Source organism: Megalops cyprinoides, chromosome 4, assembly GCF_013368585.1.
Source record: "Megalops cyprinoides isolate fMegCyp1 chromosome 4, fMegCyp1.pri, whole genome shotgun sequence".
Taxonomy (NCBI): Eukaryota; Metazoa; Chordata; class Actinopteri; order Elopiformes; family Megalopidae; genus Megalops; species Megalops cyprinoides.
Genome location: NC_050586.1, coordinates 45,264,820 through 45,287,058, shown reverse-complemented (window position 1 = coordinate 45,287,058; position 22,239 = coordinate 45,264,820). Strand labels below are relative to the sequence as shown.

The window sequence follows — 22,239 nt, the reverse complement described above, 5'->3', positions numbered from 1 at the left end:
AAAAGTTCACCTGCACAGATTCGTTCCTTGAAGTCAAGACCAGCCAAAGCTAAGGCACTGCAAATATTCAAGTGGGCTATAAAAGGCAATGAATCAGACTTGCTCTGTTTAACAGCTTGTGATGCACTAATGACAATACACTTTACAAATATGCACTTAAATACAGGGAGTAATGAATGGGAGATTGTTAAATGTTTTGTAAGACAGCTAGTAAGATTGTGTAATTCATACCCCTTACCAGTATTAGTGAAGACCATGTCTAATACGTGAAGTTGAGTGTTTCTACCTTAAATTCTCCTGCAATCCCCATCCCAAATTAGTTGTGTCCACAACCTAAATCACTGTTGTCACTGTCAGCTTACTCCCCACAAACTTAATGAAAGCATGGTTCAATTTTAAAGCTAATTTCACAAACACAGGGGTAAAACAGGACTTCTAACGGAGAACGAGTAATTGAGTAACACGATAGCTGTTATGTGAACAATCTCCTGAATGTATGAGCTTCATTCTGTTGATGATGTTTATATTAACAGCTGGGGAATTGAAGATAATAGCATGCATGTAAAAATAATGAAAAGTAGGTGGGACTTTTACTGTGTTTATAATGTATATCTCACTCCCCTCCTTGATGAACTCATCTGGTATAATTCAGTTAGTTTATGCTGCTAGCACCATAACTGAATTATAAAATGCAGATTAAGCTCTCATTGAAAGTGGTTTATGAGAAGACCATTGTGCCTCACAGTACTGACAGCTTTGATGCACCTGAGATAATTGGCTAGAATTCTTAAAGCTGAACTAGTAAAATATCTGAGCTGATGAGTTTTGGGGAAAATGAAAAATTAAAGCCACACCAAAACATATAGGTTGATATTACTCAGTACCAAAGACAACTGTAGGGCAATTTATAATTTACAATCTCTTGCAAAACCCCCCAAAGGAGTGCGAGTGTTTACCGCTGGGCTTGCAGGAGGTCAGGAGGGTGCAATAGTTATCTGGATACCTCAGTTACCCTGCAACACCCACCAAACGTAACGAATAAGCAACCAAACCCAACCCTTGTCGCTAGTCTCTGGTCAGCAGGTGACGCTAAGGGCAGCTGCATCCTGGACTCTGAACTCTGTCTGCTGCCAGGCAACCTACAGCACAGCCACACTCAGGACTCTGTTCATCTCTTGTCAAAAGTATGGAAAATGGTCATTCTCATGTGCAACATAATCATATTTGGTGTCATTTGAAAGCTAATTTCACACACATGTCAATGGTATATGTAGCAGGGAGGTACGATGGGTTCATAATAAAGATTACATCATGTGGCACAAAAGTGGACAGTGAGGAATGCACTTATCTTCGCATTCCTCACTCGCTAGCACCCCTTCGTACCCCCTTTGTTACGACAGTATTTATAACTGATAAATCGTGACTACACTGTTGTTTCAAAGCTTACCATGTTTGGTCACAGCACCAAAGTCCAGATACCCTATGTTAAGGTATATAAGGGGGAAACTGGCATAGTTCGGGGAGACTCGTTAGCACAACCTCCTGCGCACTTTTGCATATAGCCCATTCATTATTCTTTGCCTCTCTGTTGTACTCTGTCTTTTCCATCGCATTATCTACTGTTTGTTATTTTGGATAACCGTACATTGTAACAATAAATTCATTTATCGTAACTCGATGCTCATCGTCCGTCTTACTTGCTGCAGCTGATCACTGTATGGTAAGAGAACTGCTATTTATGTGCTCATAGAATCATTATGCTATTGGTATACTCCGTAGTCCCTCGCCTATACAACTAGTGTCATTTTAGGTCGAGCTCAGGCCACAGGCATGTATGCATCTCCATGAGAGACTGCAACCTGTATAGAGCAACACTACGCGAGACCAGAGGCTACAGTCCCTCGGTTGCATATATAAGTATTCTATCTTAGCGATTAGCAGAGAGACATCTGAGCAATCCGGTTACTAAATTAGAATACGTTAACAATAACAAAATTGGAAACAGATGTATTAAAACTGTTATATTTAATGAATTCTGTAAATGTAAATGTAAATGTGAATGAATTCTGTTTCTGAACCGCCAAAGGTAAGGTAACCCAACTGCATGAAAACTGAGTGCAAGTTCGATGGTTACCGCCAAACGGGCAGATCAGGGAATCCATATCTACAAAGTCAACCACAGGGAAGGAAATAGTATCCCACCCAAGCACATGATGAATTTACAAGACTGTGCCATGTTCCCACTATGTCCTTCATAAGAGTGAAGTTAATGAGATTACTCATTTAAGGACACCCAGCCAGTCTCAAGGCAATGTTATATCACATAATCCTTAATCATGGCTGGACTGTCCACCCTCCAAATTGTGGAACTGACATGGAGCAATTCAAAATCACCAAAGATATGATTGGTTGTACTGAAGCCTGGATCCTATTCCAGTGGTGCTCCATTTGAAAACCATGGTGATACAGCACCTTCTTGCATTGTATGTGACCACTACTCGCCTCTATCTAGAGAAAGCATGTGACACCAATGGAGACTACAATGTGTAAAAATAAAGTACAAGCTTTAAGATGGCACTTGAGAGACTCTCTCTCATGCCATGAATGACCATTCATAAACATCTAGAGGCAGTGTAACTATGCATCACTTTCTTCAATCCATCCTTTACATCTTTGCTGGGATCTATAATCACTCAATACCAACGGACTGTCTCCTTCTCCATCCATCTGCACAACATAAACAACGCCTTTTCTGACATTTTCACAAGGAGTCAGTTTCCCACAACAAACAGATGCTTGGATCGACTATAACTTTGTTGGTTTTAGCGGACTGTGGATTGCCAGTTCTGTAACAGGCTCACACACTGCATGTAAAGTGGGATTTTCGTCAGTAAGCAGCACTATAAATTGTCGTGGAAGTTCAGGTAAACGACTGTTCACAGGAATTTGTAGACAGCACAGAAAACTGTTGGGAACTGCCAGGAATTGACGTGGGGTTTGAATTTCTGGCAGTTTTACAAGCCTGAGAAGCTTGGCAGTTGACCCCCCATCCCCTAGGTCTAGGGGCGGCTTTCACATGCAAATGAAAATGCTGTGAGCTGCACAACGCAAATCAGGGTAGTGGGGGGGGGGGGGGGGGGGTTTACTCACCACCGGTCCAGAGGTGACACCTTTTTATAAAAGGTACGAACTCCATTTTAAGAAAATCTCTTGTATAAATAGATGAACAAATGAATGTTTCAAATGAACAAAATGATCAGATTATCCCGGATATAATTCACAGAATAATCGACACCAGTCGCGTAATTAGAACAAATGATTATGCTCGCGAAACACCGCAGATTGAAAATTGTGTGCTATTGCGAAAATTAAACAATATCATGTTGTTGTTAACAAGGAGGGCAAGTAATCCCAAATCTTTCTCTTGAATTTTTCACATCATAGATTTCTTGTGTTACAAAATTCAAATTACAAATAAATTTAGTTAAATCGATTTAAATTACTGAGAATAAACTTTTAGGTTAGGTTGAGTGCAATGAACAATAACGATTAGAACACAGACCTCACAAAAGCTGTGATGTGTCATGCATTTAACGTAATTTAAATCGATACATGCCATCCTTGTTAAACAATCTCACGTTGTAGCTTTCGCAAGCACACAAACTACAGACAATCTGCGGTGTTTAATAATAATCATTTATTCTAATTACGCGGTTGTGTAGCTTATTCTGTGGATTATTTGTTTTATTGTTAATCAATGAGGATAAAGGGGAACAGGTTGAAAGTAATGATAGATTTAAAGGTAGTGTTTCTGATTCCCCTGTTTCCAGCTCACCAGCCGCCACTGATTTTTGGAGAAACTCACGAAAGCTTAAATTCTAAATAATTTACACTTGGTGTTGCTTATTCTTAGATCAGAGCCTGCATGTCCCAGAGGAAGTTGTGGCTATTTAGAAGGTTAATGTTTTGACATAGAGCTGACTAGATCCGCCCCCAGTAAGTGAATTTAATTCCAATAAGTAACAGTATCATGTTCAATTCCTCATGTTTATAACAAACCAAATTTCATGAAAATCGGTTCAGACTTAAGCGAGTTACAGTCCATTTTGTAGAGAAGCCTGCATCTCTCAATACACAATGTATTCGTTTACAAGCAGATCTTGACTGCTCCAATATGGCGACCACGCAGACGCATAGTGGCGACATACAGCAGCAGCCAATGCATTATCTACATTTCTATATCTATGGGTGTAGCCATGTTGTCGATCCAACTCAAACCCACCAATAGAAACTCTTCTCTCATCCATCAGCGTAGGATGGCTGCTTTGGAATCCCACTGCTGCCCAAGTGTGGAGGAGACTACGAGGGAAAGACGGGCGCACAATCCCAAAATGAAGGAAAGAATATATTCGGTGACTCCTAAGCTAAAAGTAACTAGCAGATCTGAATAGCGTGTAAACAACTGGGCGAGAAAGTCGTTAAAGCTATGAGTGCTTGAGCAGAACCAGTGTAAGTTTTGTTCACAAAAATAACTTTTTGTCTTGCTGTATTTTATAGGAAGCGGTGTGTCATCTTCACAACTCGGAAGCCAATTGCAGGCACTACAAACCGGAGCAAGGGTAAGATTTAAAAAAAACAGGCTACATGCACTCTGTATAAAAGTAAATAAATACGTTCTTTGACGCATTTACATTTTGTTTTCACAGACTGAGCTCGCCTCACAACGGGACTGGAAGCTAATCGGAAGTACACGACTACGCATCACAGACGTCAGCACACTGGACTACATTCGAACAGAATGCCAACAAATACATAAGACTCTGAGGCAGCAAAAAGACATTTCAAGGTGCATCTGATGCCCCAGGTTGTTCTAGTGGCTGGACACTTTGAAAGCTACTTTAGTTCAGTTGTTTTCTCACAGTTGTGTTTGTGCATTTGCTATTTTTCCTATGTATCAATAAAGCTCTTACTTTTAATCAACATGTTCCTCGCAAATGTTTTTTTCCCAATAAATTCATTCATGTCCTTGATTATAGTGTAGCCCATAGGATAACAATAACATGAATATATACAACATATAGCATATATCACATGAATATATAGTCTTCAGTAACTGCAGTATTTTTGTAAGGGGGGGGGGGGGGGGGGGGGTTTACCCAAGCCTGCATTATAGCCTGACCAATAGTGACAGATCTACCAACCAATCACGAGTGATTTTTCTTTTTCAAAAATGGTGGTTTCATCCTCCGCTAGAGTGAGGCAAGTTCTCTAGCCAGGCGGTTTCACAGCGATTCATATGCTAGAGCCATTCGCACCTCCGCCGTTGCCCTCAACACCACCGCACCCCCCTCCTGCTGCCAGTGATTCCTTCTCGACAATTTATGGCACAAGCGAACGCGAACTTCACAGGCTGTAAACAGCCGTTAACTGCCGGGAATTAGTGAGATCTTCTGGCGTTCACGGTGCTGAAAATCCGGTTTTTCATGCAGTGACAGTTTGAGCTATGAATTCTGTCCATGGTTTTTGATAGCATGTTTATTCCGGAAGATTCTGAGTCACTTCCTATTCCCTTCCAGCAATTGCTTCTGAACCCAGGGGACTGCTGCATCTTCCCTGCTTTGAGGGGTGGCCCCCATCTTGTACCCGTAAGCAGATTAGCAGAGTGGAGGACACGCTGCCTGTTTCTGCAGTTATGGTAAGATTTCACTGGGTTGCCATTCTTTCCTTGCATCAATGAGAGCACAGATGCTACTGTTCCTCCTGCTCTGTGAGGTGCGTTTATACACAAAACGTAAAGGACCGATGAAGAGAGGAACTATGCTGCCAATCAGTCTGGGCTCCATCGTTTCCTTCAGATTGCCCTCTACCCCATCACCTCACATTCTTCCTGAATTTAAGAATTATTTTGTTATCATGTTCTTAAAGTAGCAGTTCCAAGAGCCAGCAAAATATTACATTCTTGTTAACACTGCTGGATCACATCAGCAACATAAGACGTAAGGTTCAAACTGAAACATGTGTATATGTTTTATATTTATATTATTATCACAGCATCGGATGCAGCCTATTTACAAGCCTGCAGTTTCCTATGTTTAGGCCCAGGGACAACCCAATGGACAACTCCATATGGATAATATCTAGTAAGGCACGAATCTGATGGAGCTGAGAAAGAGAATACGGTAATGTCCAGCACTGAGAAAGCATTTACCTGCCAGCTGTGATCCTGTTGACCAGACATATTTGTGACAAAGTAGTAGAATGAGAGATTCTGTCATTCAAAATGATTCAGGGATTGCAGGAAATCTACCAAAAAATGTCAGAGCAGGGGAACCAGTTTTCAAACCATTTCACGTCAGGACATTCTCAGAGTGTCTATCCTATAGAAAGAAGGTCAAATATACCAACCAACTAAGGGACTCTGAGGCAATGAGCAAATTATTCCAGATAATGTCCAAAGGTAGCCTATATCATCCAGGATATCTCAATAAGACAGCTTGAATTAAAAGAGGTTTATAGTGATTTATAAAAGAATAGTGGATATTGAACACCACTGACCTTTCATAAGTGAGCCTAAATTGCTGGATCTAGTGGAGTTCCAGGCAAAAAGCAAGTACAGTGATAGTTCTAAACAGTGAGAGCCTCCGGAAAGCAACAAAAGCTTCTTATACAGAAAGATGCTGAAATGGACCCAAATTCCAGCTCTTAAGTGCTGGTCCTGATCAGTTATCCTCAGTTCAGTCCATTGATGGCACAAATACTGTTAGACAGGCAAATGGCTACGCATCAAAGTTTGTCGGAAACCCATGTCATTCAGTACATTTTTAACACTGTCTCCTTCAATTTGATGAGACACTGAAGCTATTCACCCTATCCTCTTTGAGAAAGTCTTCCTAGTATTCCAGATCTTAATAGCATAGCTGGATTGTTTTATTTCTTTTTGATGGGAAGGTTGTTAATAGCATAGCTGGATTGTTTTATTTTTTTTGATGGGAAGGTTCTTTCACACAATGTTGACTGAAGGCATTTCACACAATCACTTTGGCAAACAAATAATTACTCGGTAAACAAATATGAGTTTCCAATTCACAGAACTTATACATGAGCGAAGACAACAACACATCACAATTCATTTATTTATTTATATTTTAGTGATTTGATTCATATTCTACTTAATTACCATGGGAGTGCAGTATATAAACTGCACACCATAAGAAACCACCTTTGCTTTCCACAATAATCTATTTCACCAGCCATACTAAAACTGGGGCAAGTGTGAATGGTGAATGAACCTCCTCCTGAGGAAGCAGTCTGCCCTCCTTACAGCAAGCTATGACATTTGTAACCTGTAACCTGATGTTAAGCCCATCAGAAAAAAAACGGTGCTGCTACATGATTCCAGCGTCCACTTTCTCTGTTCATTTCCCCGTTTCTAGTGTGCGACGCTCACGATTATGAAACGTTTTCATTTTGAAATTGGTACAGTCACTGCTAGTCCTTTTACCAGTACACTATGGATCGTTTTGCAGTATTAAATGATGAAAGACAATGATTTCTGAAATTGCCCACTATTGAGCTTGAGTTTGAAAGAGGAAATGCCACTGCAACCCTGCATTTAAGCAATGTGTTAAATACCAACTGCACAGCCATAACATCATCTTTGGCTCTTTTTCATCATGTTTGAATCTGAAAAATGGGCAAATGGCCATAACTTGGGGGTCTTGTTCTTGTCTTCTTTTGTCTGCTCTTCCATCCACTCTAAACGGAATATATATGCAATCTTGTCTAACTGGGGTCATACTGAACACAAAGAATGCCAATGTGGTGTCAAAAAATGAGGTATACAGGCAAAAACCAGCTTCAAAAAAAAAAAAAAATACGCTTAGTCAAGGTGATTGCAGATCTCCATTTTCTATGACTAATGAATTTTAGTACATGTATTTAAGCTATTTTTTGAAATCACAATTATGAGACCTTAAAATATCACAGCGCTTACTAGCCATCAGCCTAACCCTACTTCCTGGAGAAGGAAATTAAAAAAAAAAAAAGCTAATTTGCACTGCCAAATGTTGAGACTGCTTAAACACCATTAAGTGTTTTACACTTAAGTGTCAGGGTATGTTCACACCATATTGCAAAAATGCAACCAAGCTGACATCACTGTCCGCATCTCTTCTAGAACAAAGACTTCACATTAGACATCCAAGTGTAAAGTGTAGTGCGGCCCCTTGAGACATTCACACTGCCCCAAATGGAGGTCAGAGCACATCAACAGGGGTCAGAAAAATAGCATTTCTGACTTGTGAGTGGCTTATGCAATTCAACCTGGGCTACAGCGATCTCAAAGCATGCGGGGTGGCTTTGCCGCAGAAGAGTCCCCTACGCGCTCTCAGAATCTCCGGCATTCAGTCTGTATCGCGCGATCTTAATGGTTGATATGGCTGGCGTCAACATCAGGAGCAGCTCTGCAGCTTTAGCCTCCCTGTAACAGCAAGTGCAGGAGGCCCGCACCCAGTCTGCAATCACTGCTGAGTCAGCTTGTCATTTGCAAACAGTCATGAACCTGGTATGGTGGAATAAACTGCCCAGCATTTACAATCTTAAAAAGGCATTATAAAAGAAGAAAGGCCCGCTTCTGAGGAGAAAGCGAACCTCCTGCTGAGCTATCTGGACATATAAGCCCCTTTCAGACATGCACTGCAACCCTGAACTTATTTCGACATTACCCAGAGGAGCTGTATGTGAGAACGCAAATGTCCGAATCAGTTGGATCAGACATGTGACGGATTTTACCCTGCCAGCTCCCTAGTACAAAGACCATGTAATGTCCGATTGAGTCCACGTGTGAATAAAGCAGGTCATTGACCAGAGAATTCACAGCGAGGAAGTGGGCGTGTTGATGATGTTTCTATCGTGCGACTGGCGTGAAACCAGAAGAATACAAACATCTGCTTTGTACTCTTCTGCTTGCCTGTATATTGCTTTCCACTCTTTCGTTGATATTGCAGATACATCCAAATACATGTTATTTTGAGTCCAACGATCATTAAAGAGATAGTTAGCTATAGCTATACTGCCAAAACTCAACTTACGATGATTAATAACGTTGGTTAGTGGTTTATTATCTGGTTAGTAGCTAGCTAAGCTGTAGCTAAGTAATAGTGATAGGTATAGTGAGACAGGCGAACTGGTGACCTAACATTACATAGCGAACAACAAAAACTTACCTTCCTGTTATAATAAATGTATAACTAATAATAAATTATGTGTACCGGTAGCACTATTTGGATGGCTATGTGTGATTTTTTTATAGGCTACCCAAAAGTACAATACTTATGTTCGCCTTTTCCTCCTCCGTGCCACATTATGTGCACATGCCACTGAAAGGTAAGACATTGAAAATAAAAAACCTGAAAATACTTCAACTCGCGAATACTTTTCGTGAACTCGTCAATACTTTTCATTCATGAGAATGCAAGCGGCATCTAATTGGAAAATACCACGAGGAAATCTGGAAATTTCTAAACTCAAAATGATTTCACGTGACAATGTAACATACTACAAATGTAATCATTAATGTTTGCATACTGGGTACTACACTGAAAAATAGCATGTAGTATATAGTATATACCTGTGTAGTATGCAGCGCACAGTATGCAGTAGGCGGTTTTGAATACAGCCACTGTGATTTCTGCTGCATACTTTTTGCTTCATGTCCTGCCTCCTGCACGCTCTACCCAGGCACCACCCCTCGCCTAAACCAAACCGGAGTATTTCCAGTACGTGAGAACGTGTCTGACACGGACAAGCTCCTGTTGTGTGCTACATGTGTGAAAGGGCAACTCCGGACAATGTCCAGACCTGATTCTCCGCACATTGTCCGGAGTTCATATGCGAAAATGGCTATAGACAGCCAGTTAACACCCTGTGAAGCTCTGCAGCCTCTCAGCCCGGCTGCTGTCATAACTGCGATGTTATCAGTGCGGCAGTTTCTCCACCACGCTGGCTGTGTGCGTGTGGCGTTGGCGCACAGATGGTGATGCTTATGCGGTTTGAAGAGAAGAGAGTGTCACTGCTGGCATCTGTCAAACGATGCAAGAAAGAGGAAATTCAGCATGAGGAATATGCTATTCAAGAAAAATAGCAGTGATGACTATAATAACCGTGAGACTGCACACTGATGTGCAGCCTTGACACAGCAAATGCACACAGAACCGTTTACTACATCCACTCAGTGCTGTAAAGAACTGGATTTTAACAATGACTGTGTCCAAGTGTTCCTTCACTGAATGTCATACTCTCCCCTCCATCTCTGAAGTTTGTGGGATTCTCTTCAAGCAACCATTCATTATCCTTCAATACATCCTTCAGTGAAATCTTGCATGGCTCAGTGATTGCCAGCATCATTTCACTGAAGCAAGTTCAACTTAGCCTGCTGCAACATGACAGAGAGGGAAAGCTCAGCCTGCAAAATGGAGATTTCATGCACTGACTATAAATTAAGCCCTAAGCCACAGCCATGACACCTAACTGATCCCACAGTATTTTCCATTCCCCGCTGCCTGTCAGGCTTTAGTGTGTCGGCTCCTGAATTCTGCTCATCCCCATGTTTATACCACTGAAAGACATCGCCTGGGAGTAGACCATTTCCAAGATCACTGGGCACATGCAGCTCACATGTCCAATAGCACGTAATCATAAGGCAAGTCGTCACACAGGGAATTTTTCCTGGAGACAATGAATTTAAATGGCACCAAGTCAGATTAAAAGAGCAAGACGGTTTGACAGACTCAGAACAAGATGCAGATCTGTATTCTTCAACAGAGAACAAAAAGGGGTAACACAAAGGGCTATTAATAACTGCGCTGTTTATTCCCCTGGCAGACAAGTTTATCCAGTATGGCTTATAGTGCCAGCATTTCTTCAGAAACATTTTTTTTCGGGGGGGGGCAAATGCACTGATCCGCTGATGCAATGGATTAAAAAAAAATTGTTCATGCACAAAACAAACACACAATTATCTAGTGGACCCTGACTTTAAATATAGCTAGAACTACACACATAAGGTGTGTAGTTAGGTGTACTTGTAAGATACAAAAACCACCAGTGCTAATGCATGCATTTGCTGATCCTGTGTGGAGCAGCATAGGCTGAGATACATGCAGCCAAAGTAAGGACACTGCCTTTACAAAACAACGAAATAAATTTGGACGGAAAGGGTTAACATCATATACATGCGGATGGCCATCTGCAGCCTTCTTTATATTCAGTAAAGCATCTATCTTGATGAAATTAGATTTGATTTTTCTAAGTAATTTAAATATCTTATTTAATGTAATCCCCATTATTGAATCACATTAAGTTTTCAGAATCTGAATTTAATACAATAATGTGACGTGTGTTAATTCAGTGTTAATGGCCAGACAGTACTTTACTAGCATGATACCTTAGCACACTTCACCATCAATGTGTTACACTGTGTTATAATGTATACTAAAGGAAGTGTGCAGGGAGGATTTTTTTTTATTTTTACTAATAAATCATTGCACTGAATGATTTAGAAAATGCCAAAGTCCCGGTCCTCAACGTTTTAATCTGACTGGCCGAGCTTAGATTTAACTGGACTTTCCACTTGCTCACAGTTACATCTGCACTGACCCATAAGGTACCTTGAACTGTAGCCACAAATCTGTGGCAGGAAGTACAAAAGCTTTTGCATGACCCAGGGAGTGCCAGAGGAGAGGGGCGACAGCACTCCAGTGAAACCCACTCCACACAGAACTGAATTTGAAAGGACTCAACTGTGAGATGTGACATCTGATGTCTGCAGCTCTACCTGTACAAAAACACAGACTACCAGATTTTTCTGGCGTATGGAGACCTAGGACTTCAGGGTGTGATCTGTCTGCAAAGGGGACACAGCACTTATGAGAAAAGGGACTCGTTGATGGTTTTACGTAAACCCTATCATGAGCATGAAAAACATGAAATAGAGAAACTGCTTTTGCTGCAAGGCAGCAGTTTTACCTTGGGATAATCAAGCTCAAAGAACGTCTCCAGGTTGTTGATGAGGTTGGGATCCACTCCTTTCAGGGGTTTCAGTAAGGAAACTCCTACAAGCTTACTGTATGGTTGTTTGTCTGTGGTCTTCTTGTTGAGATGAAGTCGGCTGTTGGGGGGGTTGAGGGGGGAGGGAAAAATATTAGCAATGTTGGAACACAGAATCTTTGCTATACATTTGCATATATTACTCAAAGAACAAAAGTTCTTTCTCTGAGGTAAGCTGTACCCTGCATCCTGTCTACAGAGATATAACTCCCCAATGGGTTCCTGGAAAGAATCTCATCACAAGAGTCTACACTGTAAACTCAAAAATATGCAAGAGTGTCCTCAGGGTGTTTCTGCAGTCCAACCTGTTTGTTGTTTGCTTGTCACACAGACATGGCTCTAACAGTGAGATGGATCTCCTGAGGAATTTTAACAGCACAGACAGGCCAGTGAAATTTTTCAATATGTTATGAATGAGGAGATAACAGTGCACATATAAGAAGACCTGGAAACAGCATGTCAATCCAAGTAAAGACTACGCATTTTAGGCTCCAGAAGCCATGCAAAATCATGACTTTCAGTAACTGCAGCTTGAGGAAATTCTAGGCCGATACTGGACCTGTTTTTTCAGTCACATATTTCACTGTGCAAACTTTGGGGTCCACATAACAGAGCACATCATGTTTTCCAGATGTGTGAATTCAAGGCTGGGGTAGCTGATATTACAATAATAGGTGCTTGGAGAAACAGTTACAGAAACAGTAACAGACAGCAAATTGCTTTGCATGGGAGTTGAAAAGCCCGTGCTACAGAAGACGATCGTTTTCTTTCATATTTCAAAGTTCTCAAAGTTCTTTCTTACATTTAATGTTAAAGAACTTGAGGCAGTATGAGAGTTCCTGCACCTGAAAAGCGTTTCAGAGAGCGTCGTTTTACTCTCGGGATAATCCTGAAGAAAAAATGCAGGAATGTGATCTTTTGCAGTGCGTCAAAGTTCGACACCAAGATCAATAAATCGAACCAAACCCAGTGTACCAAGAAAGCGATGCAAACGCTTCTAAGGCGGTATCAAAAGACTGTCAATCATTCAGGTCACTCGCTCACCCAAACATGGGTGTGTCCTTTATCGTGTTGCACAAAACAGCAGATTTAAATACAACACCGTGATATAAATACACATTTGCACCTGAAGGACCTTTGTGAAATGTGTCTTAGGGCCATGTTTACGTTAAAAAAAGTTCCCGTTCTACAAACACAATTTAACTTCCGGCTGGATCTCACCATTATGAATCTTTTGGTCTTGTCTTCGGTCACAGCACAAAAACCCCTCGACCTACCGATTGCCACGGAAAAAAAACACCGGACATGCAAGAACATTCCCTTCCCATCACTTCTTATCGTACCGACATCCACAGTTTGCCTTGCGTTCCTACTTTACCACCTTATTACCTTGTTACCTTGTTATAGTATTCACAGTCTGTGAATCACAGAAAGAAGTCAAGAAAAACTCAGGTCTCCTGGCATTTCTCCAAAATAAAAAGCTGCTCTGGACAGCAGTCAACTCCTCTCCGCTGTGCATTTTCTGGGGGTGAATTCTCAAAGGCTGCGATGATCTCCAGCAGGACAAAATCTTTTGGACCCACTCATAAACTTAATGAAAGATAACTTGTCTGTCGTGTCTGTTTATGTTTTTTCTACTCTACAATAAACTAAGGAAGACCCTCAATTTTACTGAACATTTTACTGAAAGTGAATCAACAGACAGCAACAAGGCAGTTGACCAGCAACCCAGCTAAAATCTACCAAACAAGACTATCAAACGTAGTGCAACTGTGCCAGCTAATCAGACAGCAGACGTTAGCTTGTTTCACACTAGTCTTGATCAGAATCATGACGTGGTAAGAGATTTGTTGGGAGGTGTATATAAGAACATTACTTAAAGCAACTGATGGGTGTAATTTAAAGTCATGCACAAAGCATGTGGTATTAATGGCTGAACGTTAACATATTATATTTATTTACGGTAAAATTATAAATCATATCTTTAAAAAAACACTGAAAACGAAACGATTGACCACTTGTGTTGTTTCATTTCTCATACCCTTCAGTTTCTGGTATTTGCATCAGTGCTGTAACAGTGGACACAACGGCAATGAAAAAGAGGTCGGGGTTAAAAAAATATGATGCCGGTTCATATTACAACATCATGAGTTAAAGCCCGACTAGCTGAACAGTTAATCAACTCACGTTGACGTTAGTAAGCTGACTACAAACCGCAAGCTATTTGACGAAGCGAGACATAACGGTGTGTGTATTAGCTATTAACTTAGCCAACGTTAGTCAGCTAGCTAGCTCATCATCGTTTGCAGTGAGCTACCAACCTTGCTAACCTTAGTTAACGTGCATTTGTTTGGCTCCAACGCTAGAACGCTAGATGGGTGACACTCAACTAACATAAGATAGCTAAATAAATTATATAAAAACAAGTGACTCCATAAGCATTAAATCTAGTGAAGTGAATTGACGAATTAATTCAAGACTGATCTCACAGAACCCCTCACTGACTACCAGGTTCCTTTGCTAGCTAGCTACGTTAACATTAGCTGGCTCAGCAGGTGCCGTGTAATGACAGTACATTGGCTAGTAACCTTAACTAATGGGAACTTGAATGTTGTACTTTAGCAACCAGTAAACAACGTTAGACTAATCTATATGACATAACATGATATTAGCTGCCTAATATCATGAGAAAGAGACCTGGATCCTCGTTTTGTAGCTAGCTCTAGCAGACAGACAGCGGCTGGCTGGAGTCATTCGGCTCTGGACATTATGGTTGGGTTAAATGCACAGTTCTTACAATACAGCAAAGCTATCTAACGTTAGATATATACTCAGTCAGCTATCCTCCAAGCCCGTTTGGACGCCAGAAGCTATGGCAAATAAATCACACAAATCTACCATGTTATAGTGAACAATTTAGCTAGCTATCTCCACACAACGGCAGCATATTAAAAACGAAAGAACCTGACTTACACATAGATGATGGACATGAAATGCATGAGCCAAAGGACTAGGAACAGGATGAATCCGAATATGACGAGCCCTTGCGCGGCCAGATCCAGGAGGGCCATGCTTGTTCTGTGATACGGAGCTAACTTAAATGGCCAAGTACCACTGCTCGGTCTAATGCAAACTCAACCAGGAACGCAATAACCTGAAGTTATCGGGCACTGCGGGTGCTGCCCAGAATAAAAGGGCGGTCGCTGCTTTTGCAGGGCGGGGTGACACTGATTTCGTAGGCAGTCAGTCTTTCACGGAACATTTTTGACCCCGGCTAGGTAACAATATGAACAACTTTAAGCGGGAGTGTTTTCGTCGTGGCTCTAATCAGCAAGCACGCGCGTCTTTGCGCTCAGACTATATACATCATCATTTACATTTACATTACTGTCATTTAGCAGACGCTCTCATCCAGAGTGAATTATAGGTTACAGTCTTTACATGTTATCCATTTATACAGGTGGATATTTTACTGAGGCAATTCTGAGTTAAGAACCTTGCCCAAAGATGCAGTTGCAGTGCAATGGAAAGAAAGCAACCTGACGAGCCCGGCTCCTTACCACTGCGCTACACATCTGCGCCATCCTACAATGTGTCGGTCGTCATTCCTGTAAACATCACTGAGCCCCGTGATTACAGGGGAGAAGGGGGTTGGGGCACACAAGCTAAAGATTAACTGAAGTGAATCCAGCTATCGATAATTATATGTTAGAAAGACTCCATCCGTCTTCGTAGCAGGTAACCTGTGCGGACACTTGGAAAACAAATACCTATAAACAAAATTAAAGGAAACAGAAAAAAACTATCGTATGTTCATTTGTCAGATCTGAAATAATGGTCGCAACAACAACCATCCAACGAGCGTTGTCGAGTGACCTGAATTATACTCAGCATAAGACAAGACAGGGAGCTGGCAGGAAGAAAGTAGACTATGAAAACCACAGAAGCATCTGCGCAATACCAAACACAGTCTGTCACCATTGAAGACCCCGAAGCATGCACTCACATTACATTATTGACATATAATGCAGTCAAAGTCAAACCTGTGATTCACAGGTTACACCTGTCACTATTACGTTTATGTAGTTCAGCCCATCAGGCATTCAGAAGTTCGATTCTTGCATTGGCTACATTGTAAATGGAATACAACTAATAGGGCCAAAATATTAATAGATAAAGCATAGAACATTTGTGAGTAACCAAAAAGGAAACAAACAAAAAACAGCGTCAAATGACTTCATAAACAGGCACTTTTGTATTTTAGGAGATAACACCACTTATTAACTTCATGACACCCTTACACACAGTCACCACCTTGAACAAGAGTAGATGTAAGCCAGCCAAGAAAACCACATCTTGACTGTTAGGATCCTGCCCAAGTCTCACACCTGAGCTATAGCCCACAACAGCACTGTCTATACTAATATACACATCTGCTCAACACATCAACATGACAAAAGCATGTTTGAATTATTTTGATGTGCTGTACGCGTAGAGGGCCTTGATGACTTCATGATGTAGTGGTCAGCAGCAGCTATTACAAATCTGGACATACCGTAAAACTGCTATTAATTGCTGAGTCTCTAACAAGTGTCTCTAACAACCTTTTAGTGGCACAAACACCCTTCTCTAACAGTAGTTGAGTATTCCCACGTACTAATAATTTTTATTGAAAGGTTTGACACTTTCTTTTTTACCTGGTAATACATTTATAAGACACAAGGAGAAGTGCAGCACTCAGACTGAAGGAAAACATGGGCTGAGGCTACTCTAATGGCCAGAAAGTGATACTGTATGTTCAAAAAAGTCATACTAGTGTTGTACCTATTTCTCTTTTCTATTCATTTTTCCTATGTGGTTTTTAAATGTGAGACATTTAAAAGCCTATCTCCAACAGTAGCTGGGGTAGTATTGGTTCTAAGCAAACAGCCACTTTGGCCAATGTATTACATTAATGCATTACATCTACATAACACCCTTTACGGAACTTAAGAAAATGTGTGTGTGAGTGTGTGTGTGTGTTTTGGGGGGCTGGGGGGTTGGTGATTAACCTCCACCACCATCAATGTGCAGCTCCCACATCAACATCTAGGGCAGCCAGCTTGCACCAGAATGCTCAAAAAAACACTTCAGCAGCGAGAAAGACATACATGTAGGAAGATACACCAATGGATGCCATGCCACCAGCTATCTCTTGCCTGATGGCTAAAGCTATGAATGATTAGGTGTGGTTTTTACTTGGATAGGAGGGCTCCAAGTTTCTTGGCAAACCAGTTTGCTGCTGGAAATTGTGTTGGTCAGCCAGTAGGAGAAAGTCTTTTCTCGGGACCAGAAAGCCAATGCCCCTGTGCAGTGAGGAGGCCATGACATGCTGTCTTCTGCATGAGACATTAAAACGAGGTCCTGACTCTCTGTGATCATCAAAGATCCCATGGCACACAAACGGTAAGGGGTTCCCAATGTCCTCACTAAATTCAGGCTCTTTCTAATAAGAAAATAAACAATAAATAAAATAAAAAAGTACATGCCTTGATTGGAAAATCTTGGAAATTTTGTCAGAAAACTACTTATTGCTATAATAGGACTTTCAATTACCAAAGTGAATGAGGACCTTGGATTATCTCCTCATCAAAACACACCACCTCCTAAAGCAAAATTTCCTTGTGACCTTATGAATCATGATTAACTATGCTGCCCAGAGGGAAGGCAGCCCGCTAATGGGCCATCTACCACCAGCCCCTACTTTATTCCTTTCCATGTTCACACCAATAGCAAACTAAATGTTTTTTGTGCCTTGTGTTATAACATTCCACATGTTTACAAAGATACCTACTGCTCATCTGTGTACTGTGCATTTAGGAATTTGTGATATTGCACGAACTAACACACACTTATGCAAAATAATTGTTAAAAATAATTTTAAAAAATCCCTCTCACTTTTGAGACCATGCAGTATTTATTTCAGATTCTTGAGCATGATCAAACCCTTAGTGAAGACTGTGCTGCAAAGGAAATTCCATTATTTTAGAGGATGCATGACTGGTAATTTGGAATGTACTTGCTCTCACACACAAAAGGCAAGGAGCCAAACCATGCCAGGAATGGGAAATCATATGGAGGGACTTCAAGAGAATGTCTCTAAAAGAGGAAATGATCATAAATACTGCTTACAATGAGACCCCTACAGAGAAAAAAGTCAAAAACTCAATGAGAACAAAGCAAGAACATGCACATTGCAAACAGTGCCGTATGTGCTGTAAATTAGGACTGCTATAACTGGCAGTTAGACAGAGAAGGCATCTTGGTGTCCAGAGATGACATTTCAGTTAACTTAACAATGAGAAATAAGCCTTTAATGATGTATAACACCTGGGTTTTGGAGTCCTGGGAGGGGAGAGGGGTTGTTGACTGACTGGAGAGCAGGAAGTGAACTCCCATGCAGAGAAAAAAGCGCCTGCTCCGACAGCACATGTTTTGGGGGTATGCAGGGAATTTTTAAAAAAATATTCATTCTAGCAGATCACCTGTTAGGGAGAAGCACTTCTGTATTTACAAGCAATAATCACACCATCTGCTCAGGTACTTTGGAGTGCCTGGCCGTTTTCCTGTGGGGTCACAAATCCTGATCACATGCTCTGGCTATTCTGACCCCTATGTGCTGTACTGTGCTTCTTATAGAGGTCACAACAACAGCCACTCACTATCTTTAAGACCCAACTACAATTTATTTTTGTTTTGTTTTTATGCATCCCAATGCCAAATCACTCCTAAAAGATAGACCTACTTCAACAAATTACCTCTGATAAGCCCTTAGACACAATACATTACCAAACTGAACTAAATTACGTTAAACTTACCTCTTCAGTCAAAAGGGTACACTACAAGTAAGGATGCAGAACCTACAGTTCTACAACTTGAAGTCATGGGCTGGATGTGAGCTTGAATCCCTTGTTATTTCAGTTGTAGTCTACAATGCCTAGAAAGCACTAGTGGATCTCCAAAACCTGGAAAGGACACTACTGGTCTGAAATGTATGGCGCCAAAAGCAGTGCACGTCATGCATATTAGCTGAATGACGGAATCAAGAACCGAAGGTAGTGACAGTGTATTTTAGGTGCTTAGGCTATACATTATGCCTGAACGCTGATTTAGAAAGTGCACTGTTTCAGTATACCTGAGGTAGCTAGTTGTTACCCTATACTGAATGTAGCTAATTAACAAAATATAAGTAGCTAGCCTGCCAGCAGCAATACGTCTCATGTATCCATTCAGTTATTCTAGTTAGTTTGTTGAAAGTTAGCCTGCTATATAACATTAGTGCGATCAGTCTAGTTAGCCTGCGTTGATTTGCTCGCTACTTAGCAAAGATAAAAAAACAAACAAACAAAAAAACTACTAACACCGCGCATTTTAGGCAAAGATGATAACTTCATGAACAAATCGCCGACATGTAGCTGAAATAGCTAGCTGGCTAAGACTTATTCCCGCCTCAGTTTGGCGCGGCAGGTCCCAAGTTTAGTGCAACGCCAAAGTCATACCACCACCCAAGCCTAAAATGTGATACCATATATTCAGCCTAGACAGCAACTGGCTAACTAGTTGTTTTCTTTTATTCAGCCTTTGCTATCAATTCTGTTCACTTACGGTGCTAACTGCAGCCGACAATCAAATCTGCTACAACGGATCGCGGTATGTTTTATCTGGCCATAAATTTTCATGTGTATTGCAAATTAATATGTCATATGCATTTTCATTAATATTATTGATCCTTTGGTGTGTCACACCAACGTCGGTGTGTGACGATCAATTGCATATATGTATCTACAGTAGTTTGTTTGCCTGCTAACAAGTTAAACTGAGGTAAGTTGCTAAGTTGCTCGACTTAATTGACTGCTGAATAAAAATCAGCTTGCATATAACTAGGTTATCTATCTGTCAAACGTTACTCACATTGGATTTTGACATTATGTAACCGCCGAAAACGCTCACAATGATAATTCGTTTTACTTATGTCTTTTCTTCAGGGCCTGAAAGGAGACGCTTGCTGACGTTACATATTACGAAGTGATGGTTCCCTGTACAAGGACCATGTTCCCAGCAATGAAATATAAAGCTATTGACTATGTTTATGAGGTAGATCTTAATGAAAGCATGGTTGTTTATTTACTCTGTCACATTGTTTTAAACAGGTGATTTATTTTATATTTACAAATAATTAACAGGTACTATGTTTTTAAGAAGCACTTTACACTGTGACACTTATAGTTGTAGTGTAATTGTAATGTGTTTCTGTGGAAAAAATAAAGCGGTCTTAAAAACTTTTACCACACCCTTTACTATAACCCTCAATCCTACATCCAGCCCGGATGACAGTAACATTGGGCCATAGAAGCAATTGCTAACAACATTACTTTATTCTGTAAGGACTTGTTAGTTATTTGACATTACCAAATGGATATTGAATTACTGTATAGCAGTAAATCATTGCTAGCCAATTACTGGGTTAATAGGTGACTGTTAAGGCAATCAATGAGGCTGCTACTGAAAATTATTAAGAAGCATTAGGCTAAACTAGTTCCCTAAAAGATTTTTATTTTTCTTTGCCTGCAGGCTTCCGCAAGACAGAAGTTGACCATGAACTGGCTGGTCCACCCAGTGCCATTCCACCTTGACCACAATGACCTTTACGTGCACACAGGAACCCTACCAGAGGTCATTTACAGGACTCCGTGGACTCGGGGTAAGGTTAGCAGTCTGACACTCCTTACCCAAAATGGTCAATTAACCTAGGTCTTTTTTTTCTTTTGTCTTTTTGTAGGAGAATCTGAAGAATGCAACAAGATATATCTGTTCAAACACATTTCATTTTTCACATCTCTTCCATTGTCCTCTTGAGAAAGAGCAGCTGTTCTCAACCAAGGCACAGGGAGTTCACTAGTGTATGTTATGTGTCTTGTCTACAGTTGTTTCAGCATGCACAGTATGTTTCTGTAATAGGAACTGAATTACGTAACCCACTGTTGTGGTCAAAAAGGTTGAGAGACATATTCAGCTGTTCATTGTTGTGCTCATGCATGCATTCTGAAACAGTTTGAGTGACATACAGACAAGTGTCTAAAGCCAGCACAGTTAGTCAGTTCAGGCTGGATTGCTGACTTGAGCCAGCTGAACACAAATAACATGAACACACCCACTAAGTATGTGTACACAAATTGGGAATAGTCCAGTCTCGCAACTCAGTCCAAGATCACCAAGGATGAATGATAAATTGGCATTTTGAAAAGCATAGGAAGGATCACCTAAGGCCCCATTGACGATGATGTCAACACCTTTAGCTATAATACAAATGATCTGTGTACTCTTTCCACAGGAATAGCAATCACCACCTGCAAGCCAGTTGTCAGTGGATGTGAACTGAATGGCTTGATGAATAGTGGGCCACCAGTGGACTTAAAAGAAAAGTATGCTTTTTCATGTTTTACAGGCACTTTCAAGCTGGTAACCTCTTTGTAATGTTGACTAAACTCGTGTTTAAAACAATGTTGCATTTGGGATTTTTTTTCACAGGTTCAGGTGGTATGCTTTCTCTGTCAGCACTTGAACGAGTTAATAGGAACAGGACATTCATATGGATGGATGCTAGCATGTGTTACCCTTGTGATAAATCATTAAGTCCAACATAGTGTGACTTGCCTTAGTGTCTTGGAAAAGCAGGTTGACATTCTGCTGGATAGCATGTGCATATAGTGTATATAAGAACAAAAACAGTCTAGGGTCCAACTCTGAGTATCAAAATTGCAGAGTGAAGGAAAATATTATATATAATATATATATAAATTATGAAACAGAAAAAGAGTGACACAGAAAGAGGGGTAAAGGATATTTAAGGTGTGTCAGTGAAAAATAATGTCCACTGTCTCAGGTGTGAGGCAGGAAGGACAGGAGGGAGAAACTAAGGCCTATGAAACTGGAAGGGATGCAGTCAGCATTGTATATTTCTCTTGCTGTAGCATAGCGCTGACATTACAAATGCAAGGATTGTTTTCACAATGATTTAGGTCATGTGTCCCACCTCAGCATTTAACATCCCTAACTGTGCCCCTGTTATGTATCAATAAAATGCTCATAAAAGAC

At 40.8% G+C, this 22,239-nt stretch overlaps 1 protein-coding gene across 1 annotated transcript in view; it reads right to left on the bottom strand.

Annotated features, from left to right (window-relative positions):
- The window catches only part of LOC118775950 (ceramide glucosyltransferase-like), a 29,484-nt gene extending 14,236 nt beyond the window's left edge, over positions 1 to 15,248 (bottom strand). Inside the window, exons 1-2 of the mRNA XM_036525938.1 lie at positions 15,079 to 15,248; positions 12,025 to 12,166 (exon numbers count right to left, since the gene is read on the bottom strand). Of these exons, the coding sequence (XP_036381831.1) occupies positions 12,025 to 12,166; positions 15,079 to 15,176 (240 nt within the window). The 5' untranslated portion in view covers positions 15,177 to 15,248. The remainder of the gene's footprint in view (positions 1 to 12,024; positions 12,167 to 15,078) is intronic.
- Between the last annotated feature and the right edge of the window lie 6,991 nt (positions 15,249 to 22,239).